Source organism: Phalacrocorax carbo, chromosome Z, assembly GCF_963921805.1.
Source record: "Phalacrocorax carbo chromosome Z, bPhaCar2.1, whole genome shotgun sequence".
Lineage (NCBI taxonomy): Eukaryota > Metazoa > Chordata > Aves > Suliformes > Phalacrocoracidae > Phalacrocorax > Phalacrocorax carbo.
Window position 1 is genome coordinate 41339256 of NC_087548.1, and position 27059 is coordinate 41366314.

Sequence of the window (27059 nt, forward strand, 5' to 3'; positions counted from 1 at the left end):
CCATTGTCATTTACAGATCCATACTGAGTTTGCAACCACTAGCCAGTGAAAATGGAGTAGATGGAGAATATGATATGTGTGAAGGAATTACATTTGATGAAATTATGAAAAATGTTGACAGTTTATTACAAAGGAAGTGCCAGCCTGTGAGGTCAACTAACCACTCACTTATCATCAACATTGTTCCTGTAAAAGACACACTGACATCTTCATTATGTGCAGAAGATCAATGGGATTTTCCATATGTTGTTCATTTATGGCCTTCTGTTCTTCTCCGCAATCTTCTTCCTTATGAAATAACTTATTCTGTAGAGGTAATTCTTTAATGTTTACATTTTTTGAGATGTTTCCCACCTAATACATGAAAGCTGACCAGCTGGGTGAAATATGTTTATAAATGGATATTAAAAGTAAGGGCTTCTGTTAGACTATTTGTGAAGCAAGTTTATGGATCATGTAAGGGCAAGTCTGTATCTGCAGAAATGAAAGAGGCCAGAATGTGAAAGGTGGTGGTATTAACCATTAGTGAGAAGTTGTACTTCAGATATATATGCGAAGTAAAACTTAGAGTATACAAGTTTAGCCCTGTGAGAGAGTCGCTTTCTGTTGCCCAAGTGCAGCTTAAGCCTAATTAAACAGTGCAGTTTTTCCTGTGAATTATGACTGCCTCAAGTGACATAAGTGGGTCAGCCTACAGTAGCATTTTGTGCTGTCACTAACTTTTAGCAGTAGTATGCTTTTAATGGATACTTACAGGCCTGCCTTTTTGCCAGGTTTTGACTTGAATTGCAGCCTAGTGCCAGACTTTATATTATTTTCAGATGAAAGTAAACAATTAGGTGCACTCAGATTGTTAATAGGCATTCATTGTGGGGCCAGATGAGAGCCAGTCTCAAGTGAAACACCTAAAATATGTACAGTGTGGACATCGGTTCCTCAGCACTAAGTGTTTCATTCTGTGGATCTGCTGTGGTTGTGTCCCACAGCTTACTGATGTAGATTTAGGATAATAGAAATACAGATGGGAGACACTGAAACATTTTTGTTTTTCCAGGTGATCTTAATATTTAGTATTTGGACTCAAACAGTAGAATTCAGTAATAAAATTTTGTCACAAATGCACAATTACAAGAGATAGAGACCGTGACCTCTACCAAATATATGGAAATAACAGGCTCTTCTTGTGCATCTCTTACAAATTTAAATTTAGTGAAAGAAATACTGCATTAAGGAAATCTGTCATTTAAGCATGCTTATGTATTTGAATTTGGTGACAGGTTTTTTTGTCTGTGTACTAATTATTGATGACCATGCATAGGTGTGTGTTTTCTGTAAAATGTTGGATTATGCTAGATGTTTAAGAATGTAACATAGTTAAATAGCATAATGAACATGTTAAAATTTTATTTAAATAACTTTGTATCTTAGTTTTCAAAGCTAGCTTGAAAATAAAAGCTGATAAGAATTTTGTGTGTGATTCATGTAAATGTATGCTTTTTTTTTTTTTAAAGGGAGATGGGAACAAATATAACACTCTGCAAGAAGGATGTTCTGCCCAGATTCATAATGCAGTCTTGGATCAAACAAAACTAGATTTACAGTTGCTTAACTATCTGGATCAAAATTGGAAAAGTGAGTACCAAGTAAAAAGCAATCTACCGGATATCAGCTTCACAACATTTTACTGCATCACTGAGTTGGATAAGACTGAACTGGATATTGCTGTCCACGTGACCTACACAACTGGGCAGATGGTTGTAGCAATTCACAGTCCGTACTGGATGGTAAATAAAACTGGTCGAATGTTACAATACAAAGCTGATGGTATTCACCGCAAGCATCCTCCGGATTACAAAAAGCCGCTCCTTTTTTCTTTCCAGCCCAAAAACTTCCTCCAAAATAACAAGGTATTATATTTTGTAAAATCTGACAGCTCTGTATTCCCCTATGTTGTTGTATGAAAGCATTGTTACACTTTGAAAGTTAGCTACACTACACTATGCTCTGTAAAGGGCATGAAACCTATGATATCTCTGTCTAAAGACAGAACAATTTAAGCAAGTGTGGTGTCAGATATGCTTGAGACGGGCAATTTACATTATCAAGGGTATTGTTAAGAAAGAGATTCTCATCTTTGAGAGGAATAAAATTCACTGAGAAGTGTTTCCTAAATAAAAGGATTTCCTTTATTCCATTTAAACTGCATCAGTGAGGGTCCTTATGCTAAGTAAGGCATAGAAGTTGTGTAAGACATATAAAGCTCTGGTACTTGAATGCTACTTTGAAAAATGAATGCTTGCAGTGGTGGTTGGTAGATTGGGTCTGAGATGGTAATACGCTAAGGTTAAGTTGCAGTTTACCATTTGAGTCTGCTACATGAGGTTTTTCAGTGCTGAGTATTACTGATGGATGGATGATATGAGAGAGGTTACAGGACTGTTGATTTGCCTATGAGATTTAATTGTGATAAGTTTTGGAAAGGCTCCTTATGTAGTTCGTTCCTCTGGAGTATTGTATAATGCTTATTCCGTGTAGCTTATAAGTAAGGGTGGTAGAAATGCCTGTGTGAGATGATACTGGAAATTGTTCTATTTTGACTTTTTAGCAGATACACCACTATTTCTAGTATGCTCTATTATTTATGTATTATGTTATTTATTTATATATATATATAAATATTTATATTATTTAAAGAGTTGTATTATATATTATGTATTATTTATGCTCTATTATTATTATATATATGCGTACTTTATATATAAATTTTAAATGTTGTTAGTGTCTTAAAATTGAAAATTCCTTCTTCATAGGTGCAGCTTATGGTAACGGACAGTGAACTGTCTGATCAGTTTTCACTGGACACTGTTGGAAGTCATGGTTCTGTGAAATGCAAGAGTCATAAAAAGGAATATCAAGTGAGTTAATTTTGTCTTTCAAATTCATTACTTTCAGGAGATATAAATGAGGTAAGAAGAGAATAGCATAATTCTGACAATATATTTCTTTTCACAGGTTGGTGTCACCATAAACAACAGCAGTTTTAATATTACTAGAATTGTAACTTTCACCCCATTTTTTATGATCTCAAATAGAAGCAAATACACTTTGGAAGTAGCTGAAGAAGGCAAGGAGAAGTGGATTCCTATTGTCTTGCAACAGGTAAATTTAAAAAGCAAGCTATTCCAAGTTGTTTCTCTAAGGAATAAAAAAATTGGTGTGAACACCCACTGATGGAAAATAAGCCATGCGTAGTATTCAGTGGCAATGCCTGAATATATCATGCTTTTCCAATAAATTATCTGTGTCCTGTTACCATTTCTTAGAGGTGCTTTAAGACATATTGTGAAGCTGGTTTACATTGGCATGTTTTCTCTGTTATCTGCATCACAAATAGTATGAGGAAAAGACCTGTACTGTTACTATATTGTCTCTCTTTCCAGTGGCACTGAAACTTCTGTTCAGTTTTTGCAGTGTTGTCTGATAGAGTGGTGAGGCTGAGCTGGTATGTGTCATGCCACTTCCATATAGAAAGAAAATGCCTCATGTGTATCTGTTCAGATAGCTCCAAACTGTTCTGTGACTAGTCTCATTGCTGCATTCCTGTTTTTTAGCACTTAATGCATGATTTCTAGAGAGGGATCACTGTTCCCCAGGCCAAGTGGTGTAGAAATGGCTTTTGGGCTTTTGTCTGTGCTGCAGAGGTCTATACCATTGCAGACTGGGTGTGCAGCTTGGCTGTTTGCACTGCAGTAGCCCACTATTACATTTTGTATTTGTGTTGAGTTTTGAAGCCATCATGCCTCCCTTCAGGACGTGTAGGAAAAGCAACATGTGTTTGGGGTAGTGCTGGAGGTCTTTGAAAGCGGAAAGTGATCCATACTGCCTTTTGGGAAGAGTGAAATCTCCCTCCTTCCTTTCCAATGAGTCTTGAAGAGAGCATATTCAAAACAGAGGCAGAGTTTAGCCTAACAAATAGTGTGGTTGGAGGCCCTCTTCCTTTTCTTTAGTCCTGTAGATACTCCAAATTGTTACCAAAAATGCTTGCAAACTAAAATACCAAAGTTAAAAGAATATTGTAAATTAGACTTGTAACCAGATTTTTTTGTTACATTTTTGGTACCTTAAACACATGCTCCTTAAGTTTGCATTTTATCTTTAACGATTATGGAAGAGAAATGCCATTTAAATATCACTATTTCAGTTTATGAAATCAGTACTACTTTTCTTGCTTTTTTGTTGATATTGTTCCGTTGTGATTTTAAGTGTACACAATGATGTTTAGATCTTTAACTGTTTGAGTCAGTTCAGCTTCCCATAATGTTTATCATTATTTTCAAAAAAAAGTTTCTTTGCTTTTACTTGAGAATAGGCTCTTTGCCATAAGCCTACACATTTCTTCTATTTTCTGATATTATTTCCTCTCAACCTAACTTTTCTTTGTTTCCACATATTTTTTGGCTTTTCTACATGCATGATTCCTCATCTAGTTTGTTGGTAAAGCTCTGAAATGACAAAGGTTCATGTGTAATGGCATGGGTCACTTCATATCTAATTTCTTACTCTGAGAAAACAGTCAGATTTTATTACTTCTTGGTGTTTTGTGGTTTCTGCTTGATACAGAGTTGTTATTAGAATAAATTGAATTCTTTTACACAAACTTCAGAAATTTTCTGCAAAAACTAGTCAAAGGTAATAGTGTTGAAAGTTCAAATACATGTATAACTGGTGGCTTTCCTCTGTTGGCTGTTTTATTGATAGGATTACAGAATTTTCTGGCTTGTCAACAAACATTGCTTCTCGGGGGTTTCATAATTGTATTAGTTGATCTTAGTTATCAAGTATCAAAGGAGGACTTTGTAGATTTTAGGATCACTCCTAATATCTTGTGAAAGTTTAGATACGGCAATTCATCAACTGGAGTAGTACAAGTCAAGAGAGGAGTCTGTATCCCCTCCTAAATTATTCCAAACAGCTCCCCAAATTGCTTGCCTTTCCACATTGTGTTGGTATTTTCCCTTTTGATAAGCAGTCTCTAAAAATCTGTGTTGTGACAGTTAAGCCTGTCAAGGTTGTTAATTTGTAACCCAGTTGCTCAATCCAGTATGTGTCTTAATCTCTTCTAAATCTAGGTATAGTCCAGCCGCTGTTGGGTCTAGCTTTGGGCATCCAGGACAGATTTCCTGAAGCAAGTTCCCATCTGGTCCTGTTCTTGAGATATGGAACTGTGCTATCCAGCTATCCTAGATTTTTAATCTGCCTGTGATTTTTTTTTTTTTTGAGTACTTCTGACTTTTTTACATTAGGTTGATCTCTAAAGAAACAAGAAGCTTGTTGAAATGCTGAATCAAATCTCAGCTTGCTTTCCTCTCCCCCATGCTATTTTTGTCATTTTAAATTAAGCACAGTCCTTCCTGCTGCTCTTCTTTTTTTTTTTATCCACTCTTCTTTCTTAGTGACAGATAGCCTGTCTTCTCAGGGCAAAAACCAGTCCTTACAGAAAAACCCATTTCCTCTTGGACATGCTCCCTGTCTGGAAATCAGTCAATATATCAGAAACTTTTAATTACTATTTTTAGAAAAATGCATTGTTTTTCAAAGGTTGTAACAGAAGTTGTTGGACAGTGATTAGTATGAAATGGCTTCCCAAGGATAGTCCTTTGAATTAGGAATAGTTCAAGACAGTTGCCCAACATATATTATTAGAGGAAGAAAGAAAGCAAACATTGCCAAAGACTGTACATGAGATCACTGCTAAATATAATCTAAAGATCCTATTATGGAGTGGAGACTATAGTATAAATATAATATCTAGTGAAGCAATTAGCAAGTCTGTGGCAAAACGTTTGGAAACAGCATAATTTTGTGACACGTTCTGTGGCTAAAGACAATTGCAAAAGTTTATTTTTCAGTTCTGTGTGGTTGATTCTCTAACTTCTTTTTTCTTCTTCTCTTTTACTTACTTTGGTTTTGATTTTAAACTTTCATTTTCTGTTGACTGATTCTCCTTGAATTTCCTTTGAGCTCTCTTTAATTTCTATGTTGAGACTGACTTGCTGCATTTTATGCTAGTTTACAACACAATTTAAATTTCCTTTGTCTGTAGGGTACATGTTGATGTAGATAACACCTTCAATCTGGCTGTTTAACTATATTTTTTTCCTTTGTCTTCCTGCTTCCTGTGGTGTGAGAAACAATGGGAAAGGGAACTTAGTGGCATGGTAAGTTGGTGAACTAGTCTTTCACCATTGAAGATTTAATTCTAGGATTCAGATGCAATTAGATACAAACATCTTATTTCTTAACCTATACTGGAGAAAGATGCTCATCAAGTTTTGCATGTTGCAGGTAGACAGTTGGAAATACAGGAAAACTGGTCTATCTGGACAGACTTTGGCTCTTAATGGTTGAGAGCTATTGTTAATCATAGCTTGTTTCTATGGCAGAACTCTTTCAGTTGGAAACCTTTCATTAGTTACAACTTTTGTCTTCCCTGCCTTCTTGTCTTATTCATTTGGTGTGTAAACTATGGAAGAGAAACTATTTTTAAACCCAGAATGTCTGTGATTTCAGTTGTAGATGTGAGGAGCAAAACATGCTGTCTGATTCAGCTGCCTAATCCTTCATATTTTATACATGTTTTATACCCAGATATATATATGTGTGTGTGTGTGTATGTATGTGTGTATATATATGTACGTATAAAGTATTTCAGAAAAGCAGCTGGTATGCTGATGTCATGTATACTCAAGTTACTGTAGGGTATATTTATGCTAATATCTGTTCTTGGCATTCATTGTCCCTGTAAGATCAATTTGTCATTTATACTCAATTGGCAAGAGAGGTCTGTTAATGGAAGAACAGTTTTGTTGATTTTTGTAACAAGATTGGTCAGTACGGTGTTGTAGCCATGCTCAGCTTTAATGTATAGGAAATTCAGAGTATATTAATTTTAAATCTTTATGTGAATATGAAGTCTCAATGTTTTCAGTTTTAGCTTCTTAACTTCTTGGTTTCTTCAGTATAGCCTGAATTACTTCTGAGTTCCTTTCAGTTTATTCTGTTCAGGTAAGTAATTACTTTCAGGCTTTTTAATAGAGTTTCTGATCCAACTCACTACACTTCTGGGTAGAGTTTTAGTAGATGGATTTTGGGCTAAAGTGAATGCCATTTAACATGTAGTTTGTTTTCTCACTTACTTTAAAATATCTGGGTTTTTTCTCTAGTGCATTCCTTTTTGGCCTGAAAATGATGCCAACAAACTGCTTGTGAGAGTCGAAAATTCTAACCTCCCCCCAAAGAAGATAAATTTTGATAAGCAAGAAAACTGTCTGCTACTGCATTTGGACAACAAGGTAAATGGTTGCCTTCGGAAATTAGGTAAAACATAAAACTGTTTCATTTCCATTCTCAAAACTTGCTGTCTTCCTGTACAATAAAGTGTAGCAAAACCTTAGCTTAGTGAAAAGATTATGTATATGCAAGGGTATTATTCTCATTCTCATGCTCTATTTCCTTTCATTTTAAGCGCTTCTCTGCAAAGCAGGTCTATAGAAGCAGAAACAGATTGTTTTGCCAGTGTTCTCTAGAGGAGGCTGAGAATTACTTACATTAGTTCTAAAGTAACTTTGACTCCACTAAATTTACTTCTGTATTGCATATAGTCTCATCTAGCAGTGTTTTTTAAATATGTGAGTGCTTTTAATAGTAAAATGTTTTGGAGGGCATTTGTGCGTATGAATGGTTCGAGGAAAATTCCTCTATTACCAGCCTAAATTTTGATGGTACACAACTCCTCAATAGTTTCAATTAGTAAGTGCAATGCTTGTTACCTAGTAGTTAGACTGGGTAAATATTTTAAAGATATGTTAAAACAGGTTGGTTGTTTGACTGTTTGATGGTTTTACCTTATGAAAGTAGAAGTTTTCCAAAATATTTAAATTACACTTGCTTTCCTAGAAATTCATTCCACTGTTACTTACTTTGTAATTTTTCCATCTAATAGCTTGGAGGAATTACAGTGGATGTTAACATGACTGAACATTCCACAGTGATTACCTTTTCTAATTACCATGATGGTGCAGCTCCATTTCTGTTGATAAACCATACTAAAGAGGAAATTATTGAGTATGGACAAAGGTATGTAAGAAGAGTTTTAGTGTGGATGTCTGCATGGAGACAAGTGAACTTTTATTTCATGTATTGCAAGCCTGTCTGTTTCTTAAGAAGCCTATTTTTAAAGAAATAGCTGTCTGGTTTTGTCAGAGCACCCAAAAATCTCTTTAATAAATTGAAGAGAATGAATTGTTAATAGAGCAATGTTACGTAAAGAAGCTGCTTTGTGCACTGAAAAAGCTCCCTGCTCTCTTTCTATATGAATTTTGTGGCCTTTCCCTCTACATTCTGTTGTATTTCTGGTGGGGGCAAGAGATGCACTTGGCTTTTCTGGTACTGTGCAGGTGCTGACTCTGCAGAGTAAGTAACAAATGAGTTGTAATTAGATTTGAGTCTTTCACTGTTCTATCAATGTAGTTGAGATTTAGCTGAAATAATGGGTTAAAAATGTATGGGAGAGATGAGGGAATGGACTTAAAAATGGGTAGGTAGTTACATAAATTTTGTCAAGCCAGACCAATCCTAAGATTATTTTAACAAATATGAATTATCTGCAGTCAGTGAAAATTTGGTTCTTCACCTGCACGCAGCTATACTCATTCTTTTCTCAAACTGGGATGTCTTTGTAATGCTTTGCTACTGTATGCAGATGATGTTCAGTGCTGAGAATCTACAGCATTCCTGACCTGTTTCTTTTTAAAAGCCGAGCAGCCTTTACCATTTTTCCTTTCAGTCAGAGTGGTGGTGTTTAAAGATTTTCAGTTTAAAAGTGGAAGAGCTGCTAGCCAAATTAATCTTGCAGCTGTATGCACCTGTCTGTCTGAAGAATACAGTAAATTGTTTGGTTTGGTTTTTAGCTGTAAAGATTAGTAATTTTTATCTTTTTAGCTGGTTTTGGGGCATTCCTAGTGTAAACTTATGATATATATAACTTCTGTAATGAACTATGGACAATAGACTATTTCAGTTGGAAGGGATCTACAATGACCGTCTAGTCCAACTGCCTGACCACTTCAAGCTGACCAAAAGTTATTAAGGGCATTGTCCAAATCCCACTTAAATGCTCTTAGACACTTAAACACTGCCAGTTTTTAACTGTGTGTGAGGGGTAATGGAGTTCAGAATCTCTTTGTCTGAAAATATCCACTGTATCCAGGTAGCGAACACTACACTTAGTTTCCTTCAGCTACTCATATAGGGGAAACGTTTCCTAAACAAAGGATTTTGAACACACTTTTCTTCTCTTGGAATATTAATGTTAGGCAGAACAAATCCTGAATTTTCCTTCCAGCTTGTAAGCTCTACTCTTTCTTAATACTTCCCAATTAATCACAAATAGGAAGAAAATGACTGTTTAAAATCTACCATGTATACTTTATTTCTGAAGTGTACATACATGTTTCAAAGTAGAAATGCTGTTTTTATTATTGTGCTGAGAATGTTTTATCTATGTTTTTCCATGCACAATGTTTTAAGTTTTCGTTTTCAAAATTTGAAAAAAATAGTGTTCTTGCTAAAATGCTAAAATGCTAGAATGTGAAAGTTATGACACAAAATATATGCTGACATTTTAATTTAATATTACTTTGCTCTAGCTCCCTCAGTGAACTGGAAGACTGTCTTCAGCCAAATATGGCAGTACTGTATACTTGGGCAGACCCAGCAGGATCTAGAAAATTGAAATGGAAATGTGGAAATAGAACTGAGGAGATCACCCCGAAAGAGGTACATATATTATCTAAATCTTCTTTTAATACTAATTTCTTATCCTGTTCATCAGTGTATGTATGAAATTCCATATGTTATGAGTACTGTCAACAATCTCATGTAAGAGGTCCAAACACAGAACAGTAACAACACTGTGTTTGCTGGAGCTTGTGCCAGTAAGCATTGCTTTCAGTTCAAAAGTGTGTGTGTGTGTGCCTGTGAGACAGCTGTAAAACTTCATAATTAAAAATTTTAATTTTTTTTTCCCGATACCTTTAAAAATGTGTTCTAATGTTGTTTATGTTGCTAAGACTTTTACATTTACTTGTGGAGTAGAATGATAGAGTTATAAAAACTTTTCCTCTCCTGTTCATAGGACAAAATGGAAATACTCAGCCTGGATGGTAGAAAAGCAGTCTATTTAGTGTCATTTTTTGAAGGTTTGCAGCGTATTGTCCTGATCACTGAAGATGAGAACGTTTTTAAATTGGCGTATGAAAGTGTAAAAGCAGAACTAGCAGAGCAAGAAATTGTTCTGTCTTTGCAAGATGTTGGAATTTCATTGGTTAATAATTATACAAAGCAAGAGGTGTCCTACATTGGAATTACAAGGTAACTTATTTTGTGTGCAACAGTCTAAAATGTTTAACTTCAGGTATTTTCACATACTGAATTTCATTTTGGGGCGCAATGGAAGAGGAAAAAGAGGTCTGGATAAGAGCATTTACAACTAAATCATCATGTTTTCCTGTTGTAGAGGGAATCGTTTTAACTATGTTCTATATTAATGTGTATGCGTTCTGTATTTGGATGCGCGTACTTTTGCAACACATAATTGTAACTGTGTGGCAAACTTTCCAATACATTGAAGTATTTCCTGTCCATGTAGTCTGGGGAGTGATAATAGAGTTTTAAGGAGTAAAGTCTGTGGGTAGTTTGTGTCAGTGAATTTTTCCATTTTCATTCCAGAAACAAATTGCTGAACTCAGTGTTGAAAATCTTGATGCAGGAGCAGCTTGTCATTCGTCTTAGTTTTGATTGAGAAATTATGGTGACTCCAAGGCTTTAATACTTTAGGGCTTCTACTATAACATTTCAGAAAGAAGCAGAAAAGAAACTATGTAATGCTTAAGAAATGTGTGCTACCATATGTTCAAGCAGGGTCTTTTTGAAATGCTCAAGGGACACTTCTATATCATTGCCATAATCTACACAGTTCTGTATATTCATAGCCGTGAGGTTGCTGGAGTGAGGGTTTTTTCTCCTGATTAATTATTTGCACCACACTGCAAAACAAACAAGCAAAAATGTCACATAGACGTATACTTCATGTATTCACATCTATCATTCACAAAGAAAATCCCCATCCTTGCCTTCACCTGAGAAACTGAGCCCTGAAAGTGGCAACATTCCATTAAAAGTAGCAGCTAATTGCCTAGATCCAAAGTAATGTTGAAATTTCACTGAATCAGTGTTTTTTTGGAAGCAGTCATCCATACCCAGTAGTCTACCAGTGCTTATAGTTGGTAGTGTTTTCTTGTTAAACACAATCACAGAATGGTAGGGGTTGGAAGGGACCTCCGGAGATCATCTTGTCCAACCCCGCAGCTTGAGCAGGTGCACCTAGAGCAGCTGCTCTCAGTCTTCTTTTCTCCAGGCTGAACAAACCCAAGTCTCTCAGCCTTTCCTCATAAGGGAGATGCTCACAGTCCCCTGATCATCTTGGTAGCTCTCCGATGGACTTGCTCAAGCAGTTTCACATCCTTCTTAAACTGGGGCCCCAGAACTGAACACAGCACTCCAAAGCTGGTCTCACTAGGGCGGAGCAGAGGGGGAGGATAACCTCCCTCACCCTGCTGGCCACATTCCTTTTAATGCAGCCCAGGATACCATTGGCCTTCATGGCCACAAGGGCACATTGCTGGCTCACTGTCAGCTTGTTGTCCACCAGCACTCCCAGGCCATTCTCAACAGAGCCACTTTCCCGTAGTTCAGCCCCCAGCCTGTACCGGTGCATGGGGTTGTTCCTCGCCAGGTGCAGGACCTTGCACTTGCTCTTGTTGGATTTCATGAGGTTCCCCTCAGCCCAGCTCTCCAGCCTGTCCAGGTCTTGCTGGATGACAGCACAGCCTTCTGGTGTATCAGCCACTCCTCCCAGCTTAGTATCTGAACACAGACTCAGAGTCTCTAGCTAAAAGGGATTGGGTTGGGGGCTGTGTCTAGAAAGCTATGCATTTGTGGGCTGTAGAGTAATTTGTGGAAAGAAGAAATACCCTCCACCTCTCTGATAGTGTTGGTTTCTGCCCTATCATGTGCCTTTGGTTTGGCTGTAAGGTGAAATCAGGTAGATCTTCTCACAGAATCAGTGAAATTAAGCAGAGAACAGTCCAGTGCTCTTTAAGGATGTTAAATTATTTTGTTCTTTTATTAATGGTGGAAGTAAGAGACAACAGAAAAGGACTGACTTTGGGATACCTTTTTTTAAAAAAAATAAACCAGCAAACCAAACAAACCCCTAAACCCCCGCCATAAAATCAGCAGAGGAAACATGTAAACCAGAATTGTACATTGATTTAGACAGAGTGAAGAAACTAGTTATGAGAAATAAGAGGCAGTTCAGGAGACATTTCGTTGTGACTTGAAGTTCTGAGTTTCTAGTAAATTCAGGTATGCCAACATACATGCAGGAGTATATGCAGAAAACTACTCTGAGATTGTAGAATAATGGGTGGCAGTACTGATTCAGTTCCTGATTAAGTATCCTTACACACCCATCTTCATCAAAGTTACGCAGACCTGCTGTTAACTTTTCTTTTTTACATTATGTTGGAGGCACTGGCTTCCACTTAGTACCAAGAAGGCAGTTGGATGATTTGGGTCACTTTTATTTACTACATTAGTGCTTTATGTTGTGGTTTCTCATTCTCTAGTTACAACCAATTAAAAGCCATAGTATGATAGGTAGAACTTGTTTTGAAATAGCTAATCATTTTCTCCTGGTCCTTTGTTTTTGCTTTCAAAGTTCTGATGTGGTTTGGGAGACAAAACCCAAGAAGAAGTCAAGATGGAGACCACTGAGCGTTAAGCAGACTGATAAATTAGAACAAGAGTTCAAAGATTACAGTGAGCTAACTCCTTCAGAAAATAAGATTATTGAGTTGGAATCAAATGTTTTGGTAATACTGATAGTTCTCTTAAATCTATTGTTTACATGTATACACTGGAAAAATATTATGTATCAATTTTATTATCGTTGAAGAAAATTGAGATGACTGATTTGCCTAATTCATTTGAAAAACCTTCTTTATATATGTCTAAAAAAAAAAAATCCATAAACGTTTCAAAGCTTGCTATAGTCTTTTTATTATTAGCTTCTAACTTTGAAATTGCAGTGTGACATTTTTGCAGGTCATGGGACTAAATGTGCACAAAGCTACAGTAGAAAAAGCTTTACGGTTCGCTTGGTTCATTTGTTACACCGGGGAGGTGGGCAAGGTGTTAGTTTTGGGTTTGTTTGTTTTAGCACAAAATCTTGTATTTTTCAAGTGCCTTATTGTGGGATAATTGAACCGTGTCATTCAACCACATACATATGAAGAAATCATTCCAGAAATTATTCTGGAATGTAGAAGCACATTATGCTCCAAATGCTCCTGTCCTTGTCTATAGATAAGGTCTTAGATAGTAATTAGAATGTGTTGTAGGTAAATTAGCATGGTATAGGTAAATTAGCATGGTATAGGTAAATTAGCATGGTATAGGTAAATAAGCCAGTTTTTATCTCACTCTTAAACCATTATATTATACTACTCTGCCTTTTCTCTAGAAAGCCATGTATAAACACTAGTAATCCCCCCAAAATACAGTGTGTTTTAGTTCTAATTTTGTTGAAATTTATGACAAGATTTGATTGTTTAAAGTTAGACATCTGACTTAAAAGCTGCAAAACTTTTACTGCTAAGCTATCTTTACAATGTAATGAACTGTACAAATTTTGAAGTATATTATAAAAAACAGTCTTTTGAAACATATAGCATACCAAAGTTTGTTTAATAATACAATAGGTATGTTTAACTCCTAATGGGATGAACATGAAAATTCAACAACCAAATGAGATCCCTATTAGAAGGAATTATCTGCCAGCTTTAAAAGTAGAATACAGTTCATCTGCTCATCAGAAGTCTTTCAGAATTCAAATTTACAGGATACAGGTGAGTCTTGTCAAAAAAACGGTGAGGGAGTCATTAAGAGAAGGCAACTTTTATGAAAACTTTGTTTTAGTTTTAGAGTTGTTTGGTTTTGTCGTGTTTTGAATTTAATTGTACTCATTGGCTCTTATGTCAGTGCTTCTCAATCTTTGGAAATAAATAAGTAAATTCTTTGGGAAGGGGGGGATGGGGGATGGGACGGACACAAACCCCAGACAACTATGACTGTTTGGGAAAAACATTAACCGTTAATCTTCCATGCTTTTTCTTGTGACTTTTCTTTACAACCAACAAAAAAAAAGGTACAATTTGTTGTCTTACACATGTTCAAGTTTTTAAAAATAAATCCTTTGCAAAAGTTCTGTAGACCATTTATTACCACCAGCTTAGAGAAGCTTTCCTAGGCTATTTGGGTTGGATGATTTCATTTTGAAAACAGACATTTTGAACCACAGTAGCAGGGTTTTTTTCTGCCTTTGAATTTCTGGAATGCTATAGGTAACATTCTTAATTCTTGTGTTTGTCCTGTTTTTAAAATATTTCACTATTGAAAAGCTAATATGCTGTGCCTTGTCCTGTCCTTGCCCCTATTAGATACAAAACCAGATTCCTGGAGCCATATTTCCCTTTGTGTTCTATCCTATTAAACCTCCAAAGTCCATCACCTTGGATTCAGGTTTGTTGTTTTAGTTTAACATAATCCTACTTCTAAAATGGCAAGGTAACTCTCTTGTACTGAAGTTAACCATGTCACTTTCATCAGGTGAAGTCTGTATAACCTTACTGATGACAGATAACACAAATACTGATGTTAGAGATAGGGAAGCAGTTTTCTCTACAAGGATGAAATACAGAAAACCTTTTAAACAGTTAACAGAAGAAAACAAAATTTCTTTCACCCATCAATATCATACCTTTTAAGCACATCTTTTTGACATGCTGATTTAGTGCTCTTGGAGAGCATAATGTGAAAGTTACATTTGGATAAAGCTTAGGATGGGCTTTGGGCAGTTGCACTCAGACCACAAATGAAAATCAATGCTGACTAATATAGAAGAGTTGCGTGCTGAAAATAAGCAACATTTGATCTGTTCTTAACTTGATGGTGGTGAATTTGTTGCACCATCTGTATTGACTTGAATTTGGAGTTCCGTGCTGGTGAGGAATCACTTTTCATCTTTCGTCATCCAATTTTTCCCTACTGCCTCAAATAAATTGTTTATCTTAATCATGTTGTTATGGGCTTTTTTTTATTGCTTGCACGCAATAGATGACCTAGTGACATATCTGAAATAATCTTAACCAATAAGAAAAGATACGTGTGCCAGTCTAAACTCAAAATTGCTATGTGAGGCACCATTTATAAGCTTTGTAGATTGCAAATTATATTTTGCCTGTTTTGTAAGTAGCCTTCTGACTTCTCCATTGCTTGGAGCATAGAGCTCAACATCAGTATACTAGGTGAGGAACTGCAGTGTTTCATTAACTCGTCCAGGGCAAAGTCACCTGAAAGACCAGCATAACCTGAGGAGGGATTCTGGATTGAGGCAAAGAGCACTGTTTGTAGTTTTGTACAGAAGCTAATAGGATGTCAGGTGTTCATTCTGAATATGATCAATTTCAAGCTAGAGTGAATAAATCTGTGGAATTATTTTTGTTTGTTTAGTTTCTATTTTTGTATCAGCCATTGGAAAATCTTATAGCATGACTAGGGAAATTATATGTCTAAGATTATATCAATATTATTTTTTTTAAATTAAAATGGTACATTTTCAGAGATCAGTGAAATAGAATTTTGATGTTCTATTTCATCCTTGTCTTCCCATTCCTTTTTGTTCCTGCTCTTTTCCCTGACTTAGTTGTTTGCCAGTCATATCCATTATGTAATCCTACTTTACAGGATTGAGAGAATCCTGAACATATACAACATTTTCATATTAAAAATATAAAGGTATGTATATCCCATAAAAATCTGTGCTGATCTCTTTTTATTTTACAACTTCATAGCACCAAAACCATTTACTGATGTCAGTATTGTCATGAGAACTGCAGGACATTCACAAATATCTCATATTAAGTAAGTATTTTGACATGTTCTGTCTCTTTTGCTGTTGACTATGTTTAATCAAGCTTTAAAGCTAGAATTATTATAGGGACAAACATAATGCAAAATAATTTCACACCAACTCATTCTTGGAAAGATCAGAGCACTTAGATAAAAGCTCAACCCCCTTTATTTTCTACATAATTGCAGAATAAAACAAGGATTTTTAAAGTGTCTTTTTAATGCAGGTTTTTAGTCTTTTAATTTATAAAAAACTCTGTGTGATGGTGCTATATACAGTGTTAAATGCTGCTGCTTAATTGAAGTAGTTCTGGTTACAGAAAATGCGTTTATTCTACACCACTATGGGAAGCCTTCTTTTCACTAGTAATGGTGAACCACTATCTGAAGTCAATAAATAAGTGGCTTAAAGACCCTAGTTGTAAGTTTCATGTGTTACAAATTTTTCATTAAGCACCTTAATAATTGTTTTTGTTTCATGTGTAGGTATTTTAAGGTCCTGATTCAAGAGATGGATCTCAGATTAGATCTTGGCTTCCTGTATGCGCTGGTTGAATTCTTCACACGGACTGATGTGCTGAGTGACCAAGAGGTAGAAACCTTTTGCTGTTTAAAAATGAATAGATTTTAAGTTTGTAATTGTTCAACTTTTATTTAAAAAAAGAAAAACCAACTTGGTCTTCTGTGTCCATAACACTGTTAATTGCTGTGTCTGGGACATATGAAGCTGTGAGGTTTTTAAGAGTTAAGCATTGCCTGACAGAAACAATAAACTCTTTCCTTTATCCTCATCTTGCAAACTATGCAAAGAAGGCTTCAAAACCTTCTGAAAAGAATGAAACTAATGCTGTTTTAGGCTCTTTGGTCTTACTAATGCCTGAGGGATCAGTTAATTAAGAACCTAAGCCAAGAAAGATGCTGAAATAATGCTCTTTTCCTTAATGTAGTTCATTTAAAGAATAATTTAAAAATCTAGGAAAATCTTGGCCAGGAAGTCACTGAAACTTATCTGCCCATGAAAGCAAGAGAATGTAAGAGGAACGGAGAGAGGCTGATTAGAAAGTCAAAGCGTCTTTGGAAATTTTATACAAAATTATAAAGTTGGAAGATGATGTAGTTGTCATGTTGATACTACATGGAGAGGAGAGGGCAGTGGGAGGGAATTTAATTACTGTAAAGGGAGAATGAGAGGAGTTTGTACATAGGAACAGTAGAAATAAAATATAGTAATAGAAATGCAAGGTAGTCTGCTTGGGAAATAATAATGAAAACTTCAGATACAACCATCCTCTGTTGCTTAACAGAGGAGCCAGAATTTCTTGGATTTGCCAAAGAAAACAAAAATAAGGTGATAAGCTGTATAGATACAATGCAGTTCTGATGTTTATTGGGCATGCTGTTCTTGTAAGAGTCTTGACATTTGAATACACAATGAACTGACAAAAATTTATTTAGCAGAAGGTGTATAGGTGTATAGAATGCTGCTAGTGAAAAATGAACCATAAATATTTGCATAAAAGATCCGCCTGGATGAGTACAGCAAAAAGTTCCTTTTCAATGTAGGGCATTAAAAGCTATTGTCTTACTGTGGCAAGTGAAAGGTATGCTGGAAATGCAACTACTTCGCTTTTATTTCCTCATATCTACACATCAGAGATGAAAAAAGTATTACCACTCAGGGATTACACTAAAATAAGGAGAAAAAGGTAAAAACTTGCTCCAGTGTAAATATAAATTGAAAATTAGAAGGAAGTATGGAATAATAAGAATTAATTTTGGAATAATATTTCAAACAAGATAGGAATCTTGTTAGAATTTTGTAAGTTCACGCAGAATAAATTGATGAAAGAATTGTCTGCTATGGGTTGTAGTTCAGCAGATATTTTCACCTAAGTAAATTTGCTACTCTTGCATGATGGTAAAAATGAGCAGTAGTCTAATTGTGACTTATGAAATATAATGAAACTGGAAGCCTTCCTTAAACAAAGCAGACACTTAATGAATATTAAGTTCATTTTGAATTGTTTCAGAGATGTCGCTGTATTCTCATATGCAGAGAAATATGTAGTCTAAACTGGTGGTTCTCAGCAGTGTCCTAGGGCATACAGTCTGTTATATCTGTTGATACCAGATGTACCTGTGAATTCTAGATTATTGTGGTAGTTTGAAGAATTATATTAATTTTCAATTGTTGTGTAGTCGAAAAAATACGTTATACTTCATTCTCTTCCTCCCCTGCCAGTGGAAGGATGAATGATTTGAGATCAGCATTGTGAGCTGAATCGCTGAATCCAGATATTAGATGAGGCCCTCTTCTGCACTTTCATTTTTTAGTAGAATTGCAAGGCATAAATTTAGCATTTGATCCCTACTTAATATTTAATGCCTTCACTGTTTTTCTTGTTTAAGTAGCAAGGTGATATCTGTGTTTACGGTTCTGAAATGATATCTCACATTATTTTCAGTTACAACTCCATTTTTCTTTGGCTGGTTAAGGCTTTTCTGACTATAACTTCAGAATTGTTATATAAAAATCTTAAATTTTTTTTGTACTTAATTAATTCTTCAAAAACTGTTGTAAAGGAATGCTATCTTTTGGAGGATAAAAGAGAAAAGGGATAGATGGAGGTCTTCTCAGAGTATGTAAAAGTCTACTTTCTATATAACAGAAATAGTCTTTAGTCTTGTTTTTTGTATTTAAAAACCTATGCACTATGTTGTCTGTTCAGAAAGGTATGCCCATTTTTCGGTCCAGGTGAAAATTGTCCAAACTTTACTTGAAAATATTTAGTATTTGAACTTTCATAAAAATATATATATTTTTAAAAACCATTAAATACATGTAAGTTTGATTTTCTTTTTAAACATATGTTTCCTTCTTTTCATACCAAAAAGGTAGCAAACAAACGCCAGTTAAAAGTCCTTAAAAATGTCTATTGTTTAAGTAAAAAATTAAGATAAAGGGAGTATAAGTAATATTAGTCAATGTATTGCATCTCAGTGACAAATGCATGATAGTTTTATATACTTCAAATTTTAAAGCAATATTTTTTTTGAAAATGCATTCACAGCTAGAACTTTTCAAAAAGGATGTTGAATCTCTTCAAGAAGAACTGATGAGTGTGTCATCAATGGATACATCACAAATCAGCTTGTATGAATACTTTCATATCTCTCCAATTAAGGTATACACTTTTCATAGTATAGCCCGTCTTCTCTTTAATGGAGGAATTTTTGTCTTCTGCAGGATAGTAGGCACTGGAGATGAAGAAATAGAGGAGATCAAAAATAAAATAAAAATGTTATGGAAAAGTACTTTTCATTGTTACCAATAACTTATGTGTTTTACATAAATATTTATTAAATATTTATATCAGAAGTTCATTATTTCATTCCTATCCATGGCTTTCTTCATATATAGTAATTCTTATTATTTAAGAGATCCTTGCAAAATGCTACAGTTTCTATGCAGACAGTATGTTGTGCGTTGGAGATTAAAGTAACTTAGAAAATTAAACATACGCAGCCAGCATTACTGTGCAATGACATTTTCTGCTTTATTGTTACTTACTCACTGGAAAAGCAGCTTTGTTTTTTGACTCCAGTAAAGTCTGCTTTTGTCTGTTTCCTCATTCCCATAAACATTCAGGTACAGCTGTTAAATAGTACGTGCATACTTACATGGATACAATAGCCTGCTTGCCCAAATCTAACTCTCACGAGTTTTTAGCTCACTGGTCTTCATTTTTTGATTATCGCATAGCTGACGTTGTGAAGGCTCTGATGGTACTTTGGAGGCTCTATAACAGTTCTTAAGAGAATCTTTCCTCCATCCTTGGGATACAGATCAAAGAACAGTTCAAGTTTCACTTCTTTACAGTATTTGTTGAGATGTTAGAAATGGTCTGCAATTAGAACAGGTGATTCTGGGAAATGCTTGGCTAGCTTTATGTAAACAGCTTAGCCTAACTCATCCCAAGTATATTTACTAGCTGTTTCAGTGTATCTTCAATTAGATGTTCATAGATATGTCTCCAGTTGTTTTATTACAAAACTGCCCAGGACTTGACAGAAGTGTAATGTCTGTTTCATGGTAAGGTAGCAAAATGAACACTTTGTAACAAAGTAAACAAAAGCGCCTTTTTAATGTACTCTGTCACATCTGACAAGAAGAATTACATGGAGGAGATAGGATGGAATAAATGGGCTTCAGGTTCTAATAAAGATTAGTCTTTAACAGTTAAGAAGTCAATATAGAGCTGGAATGAAGTGACAACGATTCTGCAAGACAAGCTGTGCATTTTTGAAATAAACTATAGTTAATGTGTGTTATACTGTAAATTAATGAATGGCGCACAGTGTTGACTTCAGAGAATCAGAAACAGGCGTAACTTTTCACCTGATTTTGAGAACTGCTGAATACACTTGTGCTCTATAGAGCCATTTGAGCAATTTTTCTGAATGTTTTTCTATTTTGAGACTGCCACCTTAATTTCTGTGAAACAAATACTTCAATTCAGGTGGCACAGGTGGAATTTTTCTTGTATACAAATTCCAGTGTTTATTGAACACCTGTAAAATTTGTGTGGATCACTTGTTTTCAGGCTTTTGTTTCTCATTCTTGCTTGGACACCTTGCTATGTTATCGTTTTCAGTTTGCTTAGATTTTGGGTATAGTTACAGAAACAAAATGTTTTGCAAACAAGCTCAAGCTAATAACCTAAATTATAGCTACAAGATTCTGGAGACCTTATCTGAAAACATGAGTAGGCAATTTCAAGTTCTTGTTTCTTAAAGGTAGTTCCAGTTATTCAGTTTGACTTCAAATGTCAGTGGGTTTTTATTATTCTGTGTGATATATTTATGTTCTCTGTTATGAAGTTAGTCTGATCTCAGTTAAGATTAGAAATGTCTTAGCTAATTTCTTAAGTCATCTAAAATATTATAAAGATAGAAATATAATAATTCTAATAACCAACCATGTTATTTCCCAATCTCATTTTTATCCTTTAGTTACACCTAAGCTTTTCACTCAGTACGGGTGGAGAAGATAGCAACAAAGAAGAAAGAAAGAACGAATTGATACCACTTCAGTCCTTGAATCTCCTGCTGAAGAGTATAGGGGCTACCCTCACAGATGTACAAGATGTTGTCTTTAAGTAGGTTAAAAATATAATTGTAAAGATTACTTCCAAAGACTAAATCAATATGACATATGTTATATTTTTGTTTTGCTGTGGATAATAAGGACATACTTTTTTATTTTTTTAGGCTGGCATTCTTTGAACTCAGCTATCACTTCTGTACTACCCAACAGCTCCAATCAGCAGTTGTAAGGCATTATTCAAAACAGGTTAGAATAAGTAAATTTCAATATTTCAGTAAATTTGTATTTTGAAAGCACTGCTGTGCACTTTGGTTCTATGAAAATAAATAAAACTACTTTCAGCCTTGTATGTTTGTACAGAGGTTAAATGTATAAACGCAAACAAAACAATTACTCATTAGCTGGATTATATTGCCTTTATTTTGGGGGCAAGTTCTGGTTCCAAATTAGGAGTAGAGGAAAAGTAGCATGGATAACATGCTGGAATGGATAGTAAAAGCAAACACAATGCAGCTCTGATAGAGCAGAATTGGCATAAAATTATTAATATTTTTCCCTGGACATTAGTAGTGTATGAATTATGATCCCATTTGGGCTTTGTGAACTGTTCAGGTCCTGTCATCCAGTGGACAGAATCTAGCAGATACACTTTTGCATAAAAGATTTAGTCCATCATTAATAATAAGGGATTCTTTGGACATATTAATTTAGTGCTCTATCCATCTTTAAAGGAGGAAAAAAAAACCTATACAGGGTTTTAATTGGGAAATGAGTTACCTGTTTTTCTCTGACCCTTCCTTTTCTGAGAGAGAAAATCTGAAATCTCTTGGTAGATGCTCAACCTTATTTTAAAATCAAATTACACTTCATATAATGTTTTGCAGTGACAATTAACTAAATTTTCTCAGCATATGCAAACCAACCAAATTTTGTCCTGTAGTATGAGAGAAATCTACGTAATGTGCATGCTTTGTGTTGTGGTTTAACCCCAGCTGGCAGCTAAGCACTACCCAGCCGCTCACTCACTCGCCCTTCGTGGGATGGGGGAGAGATTTGGAAGGGTAAAAGGGACAACCCACGAGTTTTGAGATAAAGACAGTTTAATAGGTAAAGGAAGAATCCATGCATGCAAACAAAGGAAAACAAGGAATGCATTCACTCCTTCCTGTGGGCAGGCAAGGTGTTCAGCCATCTCCAGGAAAGCAGGGCTCCATCACACATCACAGTTACTTGGGAAGACAAAATGTCCTAACTGTGAATATCCCCCGCTTCCTTCTTCCCCCAGCTTTATATGCTGAGCATGACATCATATGGTGTGGGATATCCCTCTGGTCAGTTGGGGTCAGCTGTCCCAGCTGTGTCCCCTCCCAGCTTCTTGAGCACCCCCAGCCTGCTCGCTGGTGGGGTCGGGTGAGCAGCAGAAAAGGCCTTAGCTCTGTATAAGCCCTGCTCAGCAGCAGCTAAAACATCCCTCTGTTATGAACACTGTTTTCAGCACAAGTCCAAAACATAGCCCCCCACATGCCAAAACCAGCACACTTTGTAAACTCTCAAGAACATGTCAGTTATTTGTGAAATGCTTGTAAGAAGTAATGTTTATTTGGCTGACTTACTATGATTTTCTTACTGTAAGAGCCTTTTTGATACAATTGCTTCTACTTTTCCAGATAGTTTTGAGTGTTTTATATTAAACTTATGTTGCTTTCAATTTTTTTTTTTTAATCTGGTTATACTAACTGTTTGCCTTTGTTTTAGTGTAATTTCTGAAATATTTTTACTTAACTGTTGTTACTTTTAGGCTATTAAACAGATGTATGTTCTTATTCTTGGCCTTGATGTCTTGGGTAATCCATTTGGATTCATAAGAGGCTTGTCTGAAGGCGTAGAAGCATTTTTCTATGAACCTTACCAGGTAAATATCTCTTCTGCCTTCATATGAAATCTAGCACAAGTAGATATACAGGAATTACATTGAAAATGCAGATATATTAATACCTTCTTTGTTTTAAATTTAGATTTAGAATTGAAAATTTAAAGTGAAAGTGCCAGGAAAAGTTATTGGAAAACTCAAGTGAGACAAAAAGGAGAGAGTAGTCAATTTAACTTAATTCATGAAAGACTGTTCCTTATGGTTCTTACTTTAAAATAAATCTGCATTTTTTGCATTCAACTTAAAATAAGCAGATTTCAGGGAATGAATTAGTATTCTAAAATAGTCTTTCTCTCCCAGGTGTCCTTGTGGGCCCTTTCACTCTTTCTCACGTTCTTGTTCTCTTTGTTACGTATAAATTCCAATAAAAGCATAAGATTTAAAAATATGTAATGCCATTTGAAGCTTAACAGAAATGCATCTTTTTTTTTTTTTTTTTCCTTAGGGAGCCATCCAGGGCCCTGAAGAATTTATAGAAGGAATGGCACTAGGACTTAAAGCATTAGTAGGGGGAGCTGTTGGTAGGTTTCAGCATTATTCCGGTAATATACTCCATAGTGAGCCATATAGGGTGAGTATTTGTAAATTGCATTGGCATTTTATTTTGTTTTACTTTCCAATAGGTGGATTAGCTGGTGCTGCATCAAGAATCACTGGCGCTATGGCAAAAGGAGTAGCTGCAATAACTATGGATGAGGATTACCAGCAGAAAAGGAGAGAAGCCATGAATAAACAGCCCACTGGTCTGAGAGAGGGTATCACTCGTGGTGGAAAAGGATTAGTTTCTGTAAGAAGAAAAATTATAAAAAGATTAATGGATTTTATGCGGGCAAGAGTAACAAATACAGGGCTGCCAAGGTCACCAGGGATTTAGAGAGATGTTCCAGCTCTTTAAAAGTGGAGCTGGGCACCACTGTTTCGGGTGGATTTGGATAGTGCATTTGAACTTTTTCTTCAGCAAACTTAAGAAGTTGAAGGATAAGAAGAAGTAGGTAAGGTATAAACCAAATGTGTGATGGTTGGAAAAGACTATTTTAAGGGTTTGAAATAACACGTTGCATCGCCCTCCCCTTCCCCAATTATCTGTTCAGTAAGTGCTAATAAAAGTAAAAATGTGGTGGAAAAATATCTTCAGTACAGTATTATTATTCAAGTGGAAGATTCAGCAAGTACATAATTCAGCTGAACTCAATTCAAATAACTTGGAATCATGTTCTCCATGGTAGCCATACCTAGGCAGAACATTACATGCTATGGAAGCTTTCTTTTGTAGTCACAATTACAGACTGCCTTCAAATGGACTGCTGCTTAATTTTTCCCTTGCCACATCTAGACATGTGTGTCTACAAAGGCTGCATCTTTGTTCACCACTATTTTTTCCATCTGGCACACATTTGGTTTATACCTAAATGAAACTGATTAAATTAGGTCAGCATTAAAATACTCTTTATTTTAATTCTGATTTTGCAAATTTGTGGCCACAATTGAGCAATAATTTTAAAGAAATGTTAGAGTACTCCAACACATGTACTTTGAGGCTATTCACCAATGAAGTAGTAAGGAAAATGTAAAAAATGAAAAATGTAATCTGAAAGCATATTTGTAATGTCGCTTTTCTTTCTCGTGGCAGGGTTTTGTCAGTGGCATAACAGGAATAGTTACAAAACCAATAAGAGGTAAGTTTAGGTCTTCTGGTGCATTAACTGTTCTTATGATGGTAGATTCTTTATATTTGAGACATTATAAATCTGAGTAATAAAATTCTTTATGAAGATTTTATATTCCTACTGACTTAGTTTACATGTTGTTTGGAGGAGACTATGTAGTCGCATATCAAATAAGATTTGGAATTACATGGTAATTCAGTTTGCTAGGATTGTAAGAAAAATTCAGAGTTTTACAATGATTTGTTGCACTTAATCCTTTCAGGAGCTCAGAAAGAAGGAGCAGCTGGTTTTTTCAAAGGTGTTGGAAAAGGCTTAGTGGGAGCAGTAGCTAGGCCTACTGGAGGAATCATAGACATGGCAAGCAGCACATTTCAGGGTATTAAAAAGTAAGTAAAATAACTATGAAGAATGACATATGGCATGAACAGACAATAGTAGGAGCAGTAGTACACTGTCTTTGTATCAGTTCTGCGTCAATGTTTATGGATGTCTCAACTTTGTCATTAATACAGATGAGCTAGGGAAAAAACTCTTACCCATATTGTTATTTATATAATAAATAGGTGGCTTTTCAAAAAATTCACAGCTGATAGCGTTTAAAACCCATAACATCAAATCTTGGGTATTTCTGTCATTACCAGAGAAACTAGTTTAAAAGCCTCAGCCATCAGACTTCCTTCAATTGCTGATTTTTTTCCCGCCCTTGTACCCCAAATATACAGGAACAAGGGACTTCTCAGCTTCATCAGAAGTTATTTTTTATATTACTACTATATGAGATGAGTTCCAAGACTGCCAGGTCTTTCCTGGATTTTTCTTGGTTGTTCAGACTGTGAACTGTGTTATATCTGCATATTGAATACTGTGATAGTCTCATTTTAATAAACCCATTGCTGTAGGTTATCTCACGCTGTAATGTGTAAAGAAGTAGGAGAAAATGTTTTGAGGGGGCATTTAGTAGCTTTTTCTGAATACAGCTGTTTAATGGCCCTGCTTTTGGTGAGCCGGGTCACTTTTGCTGCCATAAGGTTGCTAGTCTCTTCTGTTTTTCCACTTTAGGTTCTTCAGCAGAGAAATGCAAGAAAAATATCAGAGCAGAATTGCTGTATGGCACAGATGTCTTTAATTTTGAAGTTTTGAAGAATATTTAGACACTAATTAAGTATTGCAGGCATGTGCTGCCCTGTGCCATCTCATTTTGTTACAAATTTCTGAAATAGGTTTCTGAGTAAAATCTATTACTGTATCACAGAATATCTGTTCGGTGTCTATTCATATGACAGTGTACATATATAGACAACAACAACTGCTGTAATAGCACCTTAATTTGTATTTAAAGTAATTTAGAGCCTGTGCTAAATATTATAGCTGAGTAGAGATATTGACACGTAGCTTAAACTTGCTGCATTATTGTCAGAGTTACAGATTCGTCAGAAGATGTGATAAGCCTGCGCCCACCTCGTTTCTTTGGTGAAGATGGAGTTATTAGACCTTACAGATTAAGAGATGGAACTGGAAGTCAAATGTTACAGGTGAAGAAAATGAAAGATAATTTGACATAAATTTTAACTCATCATATGTTGAAATAAATATTTTATAGAATTTCTCTTTTCTTAAATTCTCTACCTACCCAGCAACTCAGTAGTGAAGAAGTTCCATCTAATTTCTTAGGCTTATGACCACATGGTGATTTAGTTTCTGTGATACAACTTATTGAGAAATACACCATAGTTTATACCAATATATCTGTAGTTGTTTGTACAAGATACAGAGCATTTTGAAAGAAGAAAAAGGTTTATATGTGTAGTTAAAAAGCTTTATGTCTTTATTTTTGATAAACAGTGACGATAAACACAGATACTTTTTTCAGTAATTTTATAATATATGTTTTAAACAATGACATTTTAATCTCAATTTTATGTAAAACAGCATTTTAAACACACTTAAAATAGCTGTATTTATGCATACTACAGCCATTGAAAGAACATAATAAATTTTAAAGTGGAATACATTTTGGATGAAGATGCTGAGCAGCAGTTATTCTTTAGTAATTCAGCTGCCATTTAAGCAAATTTGACTCATATGTCAAAGTGGATATAATTTCAACTGTTATGCAGCTTATGAAGCTTCTATTTTTCTCCTCTGTTAGAAGTGAAACTGCATTTTAGAAATATTCAAACATAAGAAATAAAGTAGTAATTAGCAATTATATGAACGTAAACTGAATTTTTTAAAATACACATGGAAGGATTCACAGTGTGCC

General features: G+C 35.3%; 1 protein-coding gene across 1 annotated transcript in view; it reads left to right on the forward strand.

The window, feature by feature from the left end:
- Window positions 1-27059, forward strand: part of VPS13A (vacuolar protein sorting 13 homolog A) — a 110835-nt gene that overhangs the window by 68032 nt on the left and 15744 nt on the right. Inside the window, exons 47-68 of the mRNA XM_064438677.1 lie at window positions 17-314; window positions 1512-1907; window positions 2811-2915; window positions 3013-3159; window positions 7224-7352; window positions 8003-8136; window positions 9708-9837; window positions 10196-10431; window positions 12842-12995; window positions 13884-14030; window positions 14622-14703; window positions 16035-16104; window positions 16579-16684; window positions 19164-19277; window positions 21106-21251; window positions 21364-21445; window positions 22998-23111; window positions 23575-23650; window positions 23753-23916; window positions 24760-24805; window positions 25059-25182; window positions 26214-26328. Coding sequence (XP_064294747.1) covers window positions 17-314; window positions 1512-1907; window positions 2811-2915; window positions 3013-3159; window positions 7224-7352; window positions 8003-8136; window positions 9708-9837; window positions 10196-10431; window positions 12842-12995; window positions 13884-14030; window positions 14622-14703; window positions 16035-16104; window positions 16579-16684; window positions 19164-19277; window positions 21106-21251; window positions 21364-21445; window positions 22998-23111; window positions 23575-23650; window positions 23753-23916; window positions 24760-24805; window positions 25059-25182; window positions 26214-26328 — 3115 coding nt within the window. The remainder of the gene's footprint in view (window positions 1-16; window positions 315-1511; window positions 1908-2810; window positions 2916-3012; window positions 3160-7223; window positions 7353-8002; window positions 8137-9707; window positions 9838-10195; window positions 10432-12841; window positions 12996-13883; window positions 14031-14621; window positions 14704-16034; window positions 16105-16578; window positions 16685-19163; window positions 19278-21105; window positions 21252-21363; window positions 21446-22997; window positions 23112-23574; window positions 23651-23752; window positions 23917-24759; window positions 24806-25058; window positions 25183-26213; window positions 26329-27059) is intronic.